The sequence below is a fragment of the Carassius carassius genome, chromosome 44 (genome assembly GCF_963082965.1).
Source record: "Carassius carassius chromosome 44, fCarCar2.1, whole genome shotgun sequence".
In the NCBI taxonomy this organism is placed as follows: Eukaryota; Metazoa; Chordata; class Actinopteri; order Cypriniformes; family Cyprinidae; genus Carassius; species Carassius carassius.
In genome coordinates, this window is record NC_081798.1 from 15,459,167 (window position 1) to 15,474,355 (window position 15,189).

Below are 15,189 nucleotides of genomic sequence, written 5' to 3' on the forward strand. Positions count from 1 at the left end.
AGGCAAATACTGTATCATGAAACATTTTACCAATCTAAAGCCTTTAGATGGTAGTAAATAACACTATGTCGCAACAACAACACAAAAGTCTGAGGCTTTCGAACTTCAGTTGCTAGCATTAGTGCATTCCTCATTGGATAGCTATATTTTAGTCACTATATTGTCCCTGATATTATTTACTTTATTTTGATTTCCTTCTCCAACAGCTAAATGGCCATGACATAGCCACATTCAATATTCTCACAATGGCCCAATTACGACAACAACCAAGGGTGAAAGCCCAGCAGTGAACAAATAAACTCTGTTTAAAAAACACTGCCAGTGTACCCACCACAGAAATGGATAACTTGTAGCTGCAATTATGGATTGACCTTTTGAGCCTCAACCTACAAAAGCACATTTCTGTATTATTTGGGTAAAACTGAATCAAAGGGCCCTGTCTAAAGTACTTATTGTCCTCTGGTTTTTCATTCATAAACCACTGATTCCAAACATTGTCATTTGGAGAGCCGGTGGAAAAGCTGCACCATTCCTAACGTGGTTACACAACTGATCTTCCGACATTGACCTAGATAATTACGTGAATAGGCAGAAAATCTATACTGAAGCACACCGGGGATGGGAAAACAGTGATATAATCCAGACATCTGACTGAGTGAATGCAGTCAAAATGTGTGTGAGTGCATATTTGTGTGCGTCACCTGATGGGCCAGGATGTAGATGTTGTGTCCCACATTTCGTGGAGAAGCGGCGTGCTCTTCCTCGCCGTTCTCATCATCATCGTTGTGTTCTACTTCAATCTCTCCCTGCATGTAGGCCTTTTTGATCACCTCCACCTGTACACCAACCAAATATTTCAATAATGACAGTAGATTTGCCACCATATGCAAAACAGAAAATCTGTCCACAGGAACAGGAGACAGATGTGTTTGTGCAAAATGCAAAGTGCCATTCACCAGTTCTTTAGGCCTCATGTTATACAGGATTCTCTCAGCATTCTCACTGTCGTGGCGGCTTTCCATGATGGCAAGCAGCAGTTTTGAGGCGTTATTCTATAACAAAAAGACAATTCAAGTCAATTATTTTGGACTGGATTGAAAACTACAGTACACATCCCATAATGCTGTGGAAGTGTTCTCACACCTTGAGCTCCAGGACCAAGTCCATCCTCTTCTTTCCCAGAGGGTTGATGTCATTGAGGATGAGAGCGATGATGATGTCAATGCCGTTACATTCATGCGTGGCAATGCAGTTCTGAACAAGGGAAAATATATATTAAATGTACACTACCATTACAATTTTGGAGTTTAATTTTTAGACTTTTATTTAATCAAAATATTGTGAAATATGATATCTATTTAAAATAACTGTTTTATATTTTAATATAAATTAAAATGCTATTTAATCCTGTGATGCAATGCTGAATTTTCAGGCATCATTACAGTGTCACATGATCCTTCAGAAAGCATTCTAATATGCCGATTTGCCGCTCAAGAAACATTTATTATTACTATCAACAATGAAAACAGCTGTGCCACTTAATATTTTAGTGGAAAAGATTGTACATTTGTTTCAGGATTCTTTTATTAACAGGAAGTTCAAAAGAAATATTTATTATTTGCAATAAGTATTTACTTAATACTTATTTACTTAGTATTTACAATTTAATGCATATTTAGTATTAATTTTTTATAAAAGACAAACGGCACGCCTACAGAATAAGCTACAGAATACAGAATAAGCTACAGAAAAGAAAAAAAAACACATTCCTAAATGTTTAATATAAAAATCAACCATCAATGAAATGATCATGACCCTGAAAGAGAGTGCTTCAATGAAAGACTAATCATTTAATCATTACGGGACAAAAGCACATTGCAGTCATAAAATTACACTACATTTCCTCTTATAAAAGTAGGACAATGATGATAATCAGCCCAATTATGAAGGTCCTATGAAGCAAGAACAATTTCATAATGCCTAGCCCGAAACATTAAGAGAGATTTGCCATCATTATTTTTGAGGAAATAATAGTGTTTATAAAGCTGCATAATCTTAGAGTGATTGCTCACCCCAAAATCACAATTCTGGCATCATTTACTCTCCTTGGTGTTTTGGGTTTAAGAGACAAGAAGAAATTCACAAATTAGATCCAATTCCCAAAAGAATCAATGGATCACTCAAGCCCACCTGAATGATTATTTCTTTAACAGAGATGCTTTAACAGTGAAGGTAAATGAGAGTAAATGACAACAGAAGTTCATTTTGGGTGATCTATTCCTATAAAGTATGGATGAGGAAGAGTGTGTGGATGTGTCAGCTCCACCTGGTTTTCATGGCAAGGCCCCTGGCAGTACTCTGTCAGGCTCTCCACAGTCTGGTTTATGAGAGCGACATTCTTCTCGTTAATATAAAGCCCCAGCAGCCCCAGACCTCCTGTAGTGCTGCCACATATACAATCCAGAAACTGCAGCGTCTCACACACCAGGTTGTAGTTGTTTTTGTTGTTCTGACAGCGAAGGAAGTTCTAGGGAACAAGTGAGAAAAACAGGATATGAGGAGCATGCTTTTGTTTTTATAAGGAATATTAGAGCTAGAGGAAGCACGGGCAGAGTCAATATATAACCATAAGTCTTTGGAACAAAAAGGATTTCAGATTATGTTCTTTTTTTTTTTTGTCTTCAAGGACTTTGAGAATATCAGATCCAAGAAGTAAAATTATAAAACATGTTTATGATGTAACCATCCACATGATGGTGTTATGTAAAAAGTTACAAATATAAATAATTATAAATAATTATAAAGCAATTCGCCAAAAGGTTGATGATAAGCTAATTGTAAAACTAGCATTAAACTCTTCTTCGAAAGAAAAATAACCAGTTTTACTTACACTGAACTATTAATACTTTTCAGTATTTAATAAAATATCCAAATTAGATTTTTGCAAAAAATAAGTTTTTATATATAGTTGTATTGTATTGCTGTAAACATCTGGAGGGTGACGTAATAGAAATAATTCAGAAAAAAATAATTCTGGACGATTAACTAATTATTATTTATTAGCAAGAAACATCTTCAAAAGCTACAAAAACTCTCAAACGAGTCGTTTTCTACAAAGTCACCCCTGTTGACAAGCACAGTCTGCTCTGATTGGCCAACTGCCCAGTGCATTGTAACTGGGCGAACACTGCAAATACTCGTCGGAAATGTAACATTCCTTCCCATAATCGCGAGCTTCATATTTCAAAATAAATGTAAAGACAGTTAATAATGTCTTCAGTTTTACCATCAGTTCAAGCCTGAAAGGCTGATTCAGAAGTGCCAGATTGTCGTAGCAAAGTCAGAATTACCTCCTCTCATAGGTTAATGAAACGGTCGTCTATAAAATGCGTTGCTGTTCTGTTGTAAGTAACGTTAATCTTAAAGATTCCTAAATGCATCTACTTTCAGAAGGCCAAATAAAGTGCTTTTGCTTTGACCTAGATACACACAGCATCTCCCTGACACGGCTGCTTCAACACTAACTGTGGTTACTGAAACCACGCCTTCCTTCTTTGCATGAACATTTGGGTGACATTATGCCTATTTTTCCACATCGTGATGTAGACATGTGGGGGCGTGTTAGAATGAGCTGTTTTAGGGGGGCGTGGCAGAGTTTCTTGGATCTCTTTGGATTTGAGACTTTAGTCTTTGCAACTTTACCGATCTTCTTTATGCACCAAGAGCTTCTAACACTCCAAAGAGGAAGAAAAAAATGTCATCACATCATATGACCCCTTTAATCAGTTGTCGATAGATGAAATGAAGTACTTTCCTACATTTTTGTGCCCAAATATCCCATTTCGCTGAGAATTACGCACCATTAGGGAACTAAAAATGGCTGACAAATAACATTTCATGTTAGTTTGAATGAATATGATCTATTTTGACACCACTCACACATACAGCTCCTTAGAGAAAGTGCAGCTAGACAAGCTACGTGTTTAGGTCGCAACATTTGGGAAACTTATCAATACCAATGCTCATCTTCACAAAATATTCTCTAGTACAGTGGCTGACCTGCAGTTCACGGTTGTGGTTTTCACAAAGCAGCTGCAGGAGGCGCAGAATTGGCTGCATGATGGTTATGATGACGCTCATCTCGTCATCCTGGTTCTTCTCGCCTGTGTTGCTCTGCCCCTCTGCCACATTCTGATGCTCGTCGGTGTCCGCCTCCCTTCGGTAAGCGGTGAAGGCCTTCTTTGTTGCCGTAGAAGCTTCAAGAAGCTGCTCTCGCACTTCCTCGGTCACTACAGCAACCTCCTTAACTAAAAAACGGGGAGGATTGTATTGGTTTATGCTTTTGCATGTCTGGGCTCCATGGTATAACTGTACACGTTCTGATCACATGTAGTTGTGCGTGTAGTTTATGGTCAGACATGCTGAGCCCTGACCTTTCTTGTGTGTTTGGGTGTCCTTGTCGTTGGCGTCCTCGTCTTTGCGCTTGCTGCCCAGATCGCTGGTGTTCACCGTCACAGTTGCCTTGATCTCTTGCTGGGCCAGCTTCATCCGCTCGTAAAACACTTTGAAGAACTTCTCTGACTTACTGTCGCCTGTCAGACGGCAGAAAAACGACCGCTGGAGGGATAGGGAGGACAGTGAGAAAAAAGATCAAATATAGAGTTAGCATACTGCAAATGAATAAAAAAAAAGAGAGGGTGGGAGAGATTGTAACTTTTTGCATCGAGTAATAATTTTGCTTTTCGTGATCTCTTTATCAAAGTCAAATCATAATTGATTCCATTAAACACAAATCATACAATTACAAGGAAAAACAATACTATTCTTTTCAGTACTGAATAAAATATTCATTTAAAAGAATTTAGAATTTGATTAAGAATTTGTTTCTTTATGTTCTTTTTATTTTACATTTTTATGTATGTACATATACAATATACATAAATTTTATATATATATATATATATATATATATATATATATATATATATATATATATATATATATGTGTGTGTGTGTGTGTGTGTGTGTGTGTATATATATATACAGTACAGACCAAAAGTTTGGAAACATTACTATTTTTAAAGTTTTTGAAAGAAGTTTCTTCTGCTCATCAAGCCTGCATTTATTTGATCAAAAATACAGAAAAAAATGTAATATTGTGATATATTATTACAATTTAAAATAATTGTTTTTAAATGTATTATACTTTAAATTATCATTTATTTCTGTGATGCAAAGCTGAATATTTAGGATCATTATCACATGATCCTTTTGAAATCATTCTAATATGATGATTCATTTTCAAAGTTGGAAACAGTTCTGCTGCTTAATATTTTTTAAGAACATGTGATACTTTTTTAGGATACTTTGATGAATGAAAAGTAAAAAAAAAATATAGCTGTGTAAAAAAAAATATATTACTGACGAGTAGTGTATACTGATATTACAAAATATAAATATTTTGTAATATCAGTATACACTACTCGTCAGTAATTTGGGGTCAGTAATTTCTTTTCTTTCTTTTTTTTTAATAAAATCAATACTTTTATTCAGCAAGGATGTGTTAAATTGATAAAAAGTGATAGTAAAGAAAATATATTATTAGAATATATATTATTAGACTTTTTTTTTTAATAAATGCAGTTCTTTTTAACCTCTTATTCATCAAATGTATTAGACAGCAGAACTGTTTCCAACACTCATTATAAATCAGAATGTTAGAATGATTTCTAAATGATCATGTGATAGACTGGATGTTACATGTGACACTGAAGGCTGGAGTAATGATGCTGAAAATTCAGCTTTGCATCACAGGAATAAATTATTTTTTTTAAAGTATATTCAAATAGAAAACTATTATTTTAAGTTGTAATTATATTTCACAATATTACTGTTTTTTCTGTATTTTTGATCAAATAAATGCAGGCTTGATAAGCAGAAGAATCTTCTTTCAAAAACATTAAAAATAGTAATGTTTCCAAACTTTTTGTCTGTACTGTATATATATATATATATATATATATATATATATATATATATATATATATATATATACACACACACACGTGTGTATTCCATAAAAATAATATATTAAAAGAATACACACTTGTAAACATACTCTTAAATATATTTTTCTGTGTCTAAACATAATAATATATTATTTCATAAACATAATAATATATTTAATATATACACACACAACACACACACCTACACACTATACACTCTAAATATATATTTTATGAAAACTGAAATTATAATAAAAAATAAAGAAAAAAAATAAAAAGAAAATAAATGATATGCACATAAATAATTTGTCTACTATATGTATATAGTTTTAATATACTTATTGTTTATAGAATAATAATAAATATTACTAATTATTAATTAAATTATTTATAAATTTATGTACACAGGATTGTATCAATTAAGATTTATTGTTCATAAACATAACTTTAAACTTTACATACAAATCTCATACACACATATACACAAAAAATATACACAGACATAAACACACAAAAAATTACATAATAAAACATTCTAAATAATTCTATTATTTTTATGTTTTAGTTATATTTTTAAATATAAAACTAAATTTATAAATAATTATATTTTATCATTCACATTTGTATATTTAATATATTTGACATTTCTCTTGTATATGTCTATATAGTCTCGTATCTCAAATAATCCAGGAAAATTAGACTCCAATTAAACCTTTAGATGTGCATGTGCCCCTCCAGTCCCAGCGCACAAGGAGTTAAGTCAGCCGTGCAGCGCAGCCATGCCCCTCAGCAGAGTTCTCACGTCCCTCCCTCCCCTCCACCCTGTTTACTGCCAGCCAGACTCACACCACTGCGGTTACATAACCCGACACACACACACACACAAACTCACAGCAATTACCACAGAAATAACCTGGGGTGCCTCCCTCAGCTCACCTGATTTTACACCATCTGTCAACACCGTCCCAAGCGCTACAAGACGGGCACAGTCGACACATTCACACAAACTAGCACACAATTCACACAGAGTACTTGCTTTCCAAAGAAAACCCTTTCAAAAGGTTTGATTTTCTTCTGAATTCAAAAATGAGGTCTTGCTAAATCAAACTGTGTTTCAGGAACACACCAACCCAATCTAAATCCTAAAGGAAAACTTTCAGTTCCTTCTATGAATAAAAATGTCCCACTGGTTATGTAGTGTTTTTCTCTGGTATATCCTGTCCTACTTTCTCTCTCTCTCTTTTTTTTTCTTCCTTACATAAGTCTGTAATCAGCTGAGTGGCGGAGGGGATAACAGTGAGAGGCTGCTCATGCACGCTTGCACAGGACGACAGGGAAAAAAAGGAGGGGAGAAGAGCGCAGAGGAAAATCCTGCCCTACTTTTCTGGAGCCAAACAGGCACGGAGCGAGTGTGTGATGCGCGACACAAGGAGGGAGGGCGAGGAGTGCAAGTTATCAGCCGAATTCTGGGGCAGTTTTGAAAGCTTGTTACATAAGCAGCCTTCTTTCCAGGTTAACAGTGAACTCATTCATCAGGCCTCTTTCAGACAACAGCGAGCGAATGAGAAATGCAACACACCCACAGCGGCACACACACACATGCCTAAAGGAGACGTACTTAAAAAATGATTCATCTGCTCCAGCGCATCCTGTAAACCTCGGGACGTCATCGGACAATGTATAAAAAAATGAAGGTCTTTCTGTGAATGACCTCTTTGTTAAATGCTTTTCACTCAAGTTAATTGAAGGCAGTCCTGATACGCATCCAATCGTTCCGAGAGATTACAATGCGAAGCAAATCAACAGGTTATGTAAAACCCCGGAGCAGAGGAGAAGTGGAGTTTATAGCATTACGGCATTCAAATGTGCAAGTCTCATGACTGCTCTTATAAACAAGATGGCCACATCAGATGCAACGCCGCAGTAAACATGTCAACACCTGACTACCATATGACGCACATCCAGGGAAACGGCAAAACAGTGGAACGGCTGGGAAAAATAAGCATGGAAAGTGTTTTCCAGGTGTTTTAGACAGGACTTGTCAAAGTTTTTCAGGCCAAGGAACCTTTTAGTGGATAAAAAGACAGAGCATTGACCCCTCTAACATACTGTACAAAATTGAGTGTTGCTGTTTTATAAGAACAATAATGAACTATTAATGTTTTTTAAGTTCATTAAAATGCTTACAATAATAAAAAATAATTTAAATGATTTAAAATTAAACAATTAACACAAAAAGTGTAGAAAATAGAAATTGTAGAAAAAGTGAATAAATAAATAAACAAATAAAATAACTACATAAATATGAAAGTGTTAAAAAAAAGATTAATCAAATATTGCGGTTTCTGAATACCTAAGAATTTTCAAATAAAAAACAAATAAATGTTTAATGAATAATATTATTTATAATTTATAAACATATACATGTATCAACACAAATACATGGATAACTAATAATAACATACCAATATTTTATAATAAACCTGAAATAAATCATATCAAATAAATAAATAAGAAATAAATTAAATGATGTTACAAATAATAAATACAAATATAATGAATGTCATGACATAATGAAAATGTTTATATTAATAAGTGTGGAAATAAAAATGTAGCAAAAGTGAATAAAAAATACATACAATGTCTTACAGTTACATAATTAAATATTGAAATGTTAAAAATAACTATATATATATATATATATATATATATACACACACACACACACACACACATTTGTAGATTGAAGATAATTATCAAGTGAAAGACATTCAAACAGATCCCAATCCTCCTAGGAGTGGACATCCCAGCAAATGGCAGCAAAACATCCCAAAACATCTCATCAAAGCATGGCAGCACGGATTAAGTTTGCAAAGTTGCATCGGAACAAACCATAAGATTTCTAGAACAAGTGGAGATGTTTGGCTGTAATGCACAGCACAATGTTTGGTGAAAACCTAAAGAGCACATCAGCACAAAAAACAAATTTCTAAAGTCACACATGTTAGCGGAGGGGCTGAGGGTTTGGGGCTGTTTTTATAGCCACAGGATCTGGGCACTTAACTGTCATTTAGTTGACTAAGAACTCCTCTGTATACCAAAGTATTCTAGAGTCAAATGACGTAGATCTGGCACTCAACATATTTTCTCTCAACTCTCTTTACTTTTTCTGACCCACTTCAGGTCTTAAAGTCTCTATTAATGAACCGACAAGTTAAATTGGGTGTGTTAGATGAGGGAGACAGTGCTGGGCTCCAGGAAAACCATTTCAAAGATATGTTCTTAAATGTGACTCATATAAAATATATTATATGAAGTATATGAAGTATTTGAATACTCATTCTTATCCCTAGTAATGTGGAGTGCCGTGAATCGTGTGCTTGTACAGCTGGAATTAATGCAAGAGTTTCCAGTGTTGTACAAGCTGCATACAATCAGACACACATGACTTGACTTCTGCTGTATGACAAGTGCACATGGGTCTTCATAATGCATGTGAGAAATAAACATATTGCATGTGAGAAATAAACAAGCGGCTGTATCATGAGCTTATGACTTTGATGACAAACCCCTACACAAAATTAGTCATTCATAATGTTGCCAAAGATTTCAACTACAAATAAGTCATTTATCAACATCTAACAATAATAAGAAATGTTTCTTGAGCAGCAAATCATCATATTAGAATGGGATCATGTGACACTGAAGACTGGAGTAATGATGCTGAAAATTCAGCTTTGCATCACAGGAATAAATAAATGTTCATGCCAATGCCAAATTGCCTGTTATTATCATCAAAGCCTGTCTTATGCCTTGAACCCATCGTATCTTGACCACAAGTCTGTCAGCTCATTATACAGCAACCAGTCTATCCAGGCAAGGTGACCAGCCACAACCCGACAGGAAGTAGACTCTACATGGGCTGGTGAACATGGGCAGCTCCCTAATAGCAGCATCAACACATGAAGCAAAAGGTCAACCAGCAACTGCCTCGCAACCCTCCCTCCCTCCGTCCCTCTCGTTTATCCGAGCTCTTGGCATCAACAAGAGGATGTTATGTAAGATCTATTTATAAGCGCACGCTCAATCAGTGTCGTCGTGCCCACCCGGCCTCGTAACCACGGGAACGGCTCGCACGGCGGCGGCGGCTGGGGATGCGAGGAGATGCCCTTCACACTTCAACCGCAGCTGAAGGAAAGTCTGCAATACGATACGCATATACAAGCATAAACTTAAGGATTTTAAGTGCACTTACTAAATCCATTAGAGAGCTAAGGCGCCGCACGAGACAGCCATAATTATAAGACGCAGAGGGGGGTTAACCCTATACAGCCTACTGTATCATATTTGATACGCAAATTTCTAAGGCTTCTAAATGATCGACATGATCAGAACTGATGGAAAGCCAATGTTTTTTCCCCCGACTATTATTTTAAATACTAGGCTTAAAGGGTTTAAAAAAAGCTGGATGTAAATAAAGCCGAGGTCAGCTTTAGACGCACTCTCACATGCCTGTTGAGTAATAGCACTCACACCTGTTGTGCTTCATTACACTCGTGTGCATCTGCTCATGTCTTGTGAGGCTGTTTAGAGTTTACGGTAACCAAGAGGGCCGTGAGCAAAAACAGAGTTATGCACATGGCTAGCTTTAAGAGCACAGAACATCTCCAAGGACGACTGTGACCGTGACAAAGTCTGAAAAAGAGTGTAAATATTTATAGGACATGGAATTAACAAACGCACACGAGCACTTCCTCCTCGCACACACACACACTGGGTGTTTATTATGAAGGTCATAAGCTAATGTTTAACTGAGGTGCGTGCACTTATGTGGCAGGGGACAGGTGCAAGCTGCAACCTGAAACCTCAGGAGGAGTTCTCCAGTTTGAGTTTGTGTCCCGCTACACCTGACTCCATTTTTCTTATATTACATAACAGCCCTAATTAAAGTAAGAGCCGAGATTTTGAGTTCAAAAGAGTGATATTGTCATTCTTCTGCATCTAGTCTCTTTAAAACCAGGGATGCAATGATACCATTTTTCAGAACCGATCCGATACCAAAAAATCTGCCGATACGATACAATCAGATTTTTTCAATTCAGTGTAGAATTTCTATACTTCTTTGTGTTGACCTGATCATCACTCTTTTGTGTGTTAAACACAATCTATAACATATAGACAACTGCGTAGCCATCCGAGTCCACATAGAAAAGTTAGTACAACACACATGCTGTTCGGCTCGTGTTCATCTTCAGTACTCTCTTCACAGCAGTTCAGTCAGTGCACTGTTTGGTAAATGAATTACTCCGGGATATTGGTTAATTTCGACTCAGAGGGACGCCATGTTAAAAAAGTGAATAACTTAAGTAATTGTTGGATTAATGCTTACTTGACACGCGAAATGTTTCAAACTATTCAGTCTGATTTGGTGAACTGGTTCAACCGGATCGATACATCCCTATTTAAAACACCAATGATGAGGTTCAAATGGGGCCATGAGTCAGAAGCTAACCAGATGATGACAACTACAATAAAAAAGATCATCCAATAACAGAAGCAAAACAAAAGCCCTGACCTCTGGGTCCCATTCTCTGGGCCAATTTTTAAGGCTCAAGGATGGAGACCCTTTTTTCCCCTTCCAGGTGCAGAGAATGTATTTCTATTTATACTTTTCTCAAGAAAAATCGCTGAGCCATACGTGTGTACGTGTGTGTGTGTTTGTGTGTGTGTGTACACGTGTGTGCGGACAAGATGGAAATAACACCCCTCATTTCCTGCATTCAAATGAATGTGTCACTTTCTCTTTTTAAAACAGACTAAGATGCATTATATGCTATAAAGTCAAAAAAGGATGCTTTAAGGGACAGTTCACCCAAATACGAAAATTCTTAAAGATGATATTTTGAAGAAAGTGTTTTTGCCCCATACAATGAAAGGAAAAACCCACCACCACCAACACCAAAACTAACTAAATAAATAAATAAACATAAAAAATAAAAATAAAATAAATGAGGGTGAGTATATTCTTATTTAGATACTGTTACAGTATTTATTAATAATATATTTGAATAATATATTTTCTGATTTATTTTAATTGCATTTCATTTAATTTATTTTGGTTTTAAATATTTTCATTTATTTTTATTTCAGCATTCGTTTTAGAAATTTAAGTACTTCAACCTAGTACTTAAATTTTAGTCTGCCAATGTTTAAATATATTAAAATATGTTTATTTTTTTTTAAACACACACACACACACACAATTGTTATATTCTATTTAAATATTTTTTTATATATATATAAATATTTTTAAATATGATACAATATTGTATTTTATTGTATTCTATTACATTACATTATGTTTAGTGGTTGACCAATATATATCGCCAAGGCTGATGTATCGGCTGATATTAGGCATTTTACAAATATCTGTATCAGCCGATAAGTTTTCTGCTTGGCCGATGTGTTCGAGGCGGGACTTTTATTTTGACGGTACATTGTTAAGAGTTATGTCTAATATGGATAGAAGTCTGTCTAATAATCAGATATAATGGTTAAACAAAGGAGTTAATGTAAACAAAAAGTATTATAATGTTTGGTTATGTATTATTAGTAATAGAAGCAAATATTATAATACTTTCTTGCTTGCCGTCAGCATTAAGCAAATACGCATTTATATAATTTAAACCAATCCTGGAATGGCTAATGAAAAATTACACAAACCTTGCAAACTTAGTAATTTAGAATCCAGCAGTGAGATCTTGTGAAGTGTGCGTTTTTATCCAGCATGATCGCACGCTCTCTGTTTGATGGTCAGTTCATGTGAACTGAATGCTTTAAACTTTGATTTCAAATTATGCTGCGCTTTATGTATTTTCCCCCTGTCATATTCATGTCATTTTCACTGTGTGAAGTATGTGAAATTGAGTGTTACCCTTGCTTTATTTGAAAAATATGATTCACAATGCACACAAACTTCCCAGAATACTGAGTGTCCTGTTGGCTACAGTTTACTTCCTTTATAATTATATTTTTATTAAATATGTATTTATGAAAAATACTTTTCATCTAAAGTATAAGTATGTTTATTTTACACATGTATTTTTTTAATCCATTGTCAAATGAATTACAATTTCTTAAATATTAAAAAAAAAAAAAAAAAACAATCGGCTTTATATCGGCTATCAGCCCCCTGCTTTCCAAGATATCGGCATCAGCATCGGCTGACAAAAAACCAATATCAGTCAACCACTAATTATATTATATTATATTATATTATATTATATTATATTATATTATATTATATTATATTATATTACAGATTAAATGAACAATCTTTAATAGTTTCAGTTAAAAATACAACAATGGAACTATCCCTTTAAGGTCTCTGGAACACATCAAGCATCTGATTGATCAACCGTGACATTCTATGGTCAAATAGTTTAGTAAAACGACAGGTAAGCTACATGAATTATCTTTGTCCTCTACAGTCAATTTTATAAATTTCTCAGATCTGATCTCAACTGTGTCAGCATTTTCTTCTTACATAATACAATCATTTCAAGTTATTAACACCATTGTGTTTTAGCACTCTAAAAATGAAATTAGACCAATATAATTCACCAAAAACTCACCAAACCTATGACGTAAAATAAAAATAATTTATGGTGGCCTGTATTTGTTTATTTTCCACTCTCTTGCGAAACCTTTGACATGTTGCTTAAAATGATTGATTATGAGCGTTTATTTATAAATGGACTTTGGCTCTGTGAGTATATATTTGATCTTCTAGAATGTTTGATGTGAGTATTTTACATCGTTCAGTCACAGAGGAACACATACACTGACGTCACAGAACGGGAGGTGTGTGTGTGTGTGAATAGCTGCTCAAACATCTCAGGCTTGCTGCCCACTTGCTGTAGAGCAAGTGGGCGATGCTTCCGTCAGGGGTCATCCAGAACTCGGCTGTTCTCACACACTCTGCTTTAGCACGGTACTCTCGCTGTCTCTCATTCCCTCCCACTCCTACTTGAGCATTACTCATCACAGATGAAGTCCCGTCTGCCCTTCCGACTTCTGTCTGGCCTGGAGGTTTTACAGAATATAGGCCCTTATTTGAGCCGAGCGCCAATGGATTCTGATTTAGGATGGTAATTTCCACCCTTCATTATTATGTCTATTCAGTTCATTGTGGGATCTTATGTATCCTGTGACCTCATCATTTTTCAATAGCAACCTGTGACTTTGGTGGGTGGGTGGTTCAGGAAAAGCAATAATAAACACAGACTTAAGGCCCAGTCGTGACAATTGCAAATTTTATCATTTTAAAATGAAACTAGATTCAATAAATCTTTTAAAGAAATAACTGAAAATTAAATTACATGTAAAATGTTAATTTAATGTAAAAATGTAATAAATTTAATTGTTTGCTTGTGCAAAGCTAGCTACAGTGATTCTAAGGTGCTCAAGATGAACGTCATAATCATGACACTAATTATGCATATCATAATATCTGCAATACGACAGCATTGTTTTGACTGATCAGATGGCATAATTGATAGTTATATAAAATATATATTTTTTAAATCAAATAAAAATGTATCTATAAAACAACAGTGTACCAAAATTCTGTACAGCAAAAAAAAAAGGTATAAAATAAAACAGTCTCAAGCCTCTGGGTTTTCATATATATATATATATATATATATATATATATATATATATATATATATATATATATATATATATATATATATATATATATTTTTTTTTTTTTTTTTTATTATTATTATTATTAAAATAAATAATAAAACAAAAAAACAACTTTTGGATTAATCTTATGGACCACAGTAAAGGCTTCTTTAAAATGTCTTAAGATGTGTGAAGGCTTCCTTAAACAAACATGTCTAACAAAGTTTTTGTGTTTTGGTTAATTGTTACGCTACCAGCAAAATGTATTTATTTAAATGTATGTATTTATTATTTTTGAAAAAAAGTGTCTTATACTCACAAGGACTGCATTTATTTGATACAAAAATACAGTAACATTGTAAAATATTATTGTAATTTAAAATAACTTTTTAATTTAATTGAATTTATTTGTGTGATGGCAAAGCTGAATTTTCAGCATTTTTGTGGAAATACAGTATATTTTTCAGGAATCTATAAGGAATTTCCATTA

The 15,189-nt window shown here is 34.5% G+C and overlaps 1 protein-coding gene across 15 annotated transcripts in view; it reads right to left on the minus strand.

Moving 5' to 3' along the window:
- Positions 1–15,189, minus strand: part of LOC132126567 (inositol 1,4,5-trisphosphate receptor type 1) — a 136,477-nt gene that overhangs the window by 29,330 nt on the left and 91,958 nt on the right. For all 15 annotated transcript variants that reach the window (XM_059537901.1, XM_059537900.1, XM_059537895.1 and 12 more), the window contains 6 exons: positions 4,434–4,617; positions 4,060–4,307; positions 2,327–2,527; positions 1,144–1,254; positions 957–1,052; positions 702–836 (listed from right to left, as the gene is read on the minus strand). In XM_059537901.1, coding sequence (XP_059393884.1) covers positions 702–836; positions 957–1,052; positions 1,144–1,254; positions 2,327–2,527; positions 4,060–4,307; positions 4,434–4,617 — 975 coding nt within the window. The remainder of the gene's footprint in view (positions 1–701; positions 837–956; positions 1,053–1,143; positions 1,255–2,326; positions 2,528–4,059; positions 4,308–4,433; positions 4,618–15,189) is intronic.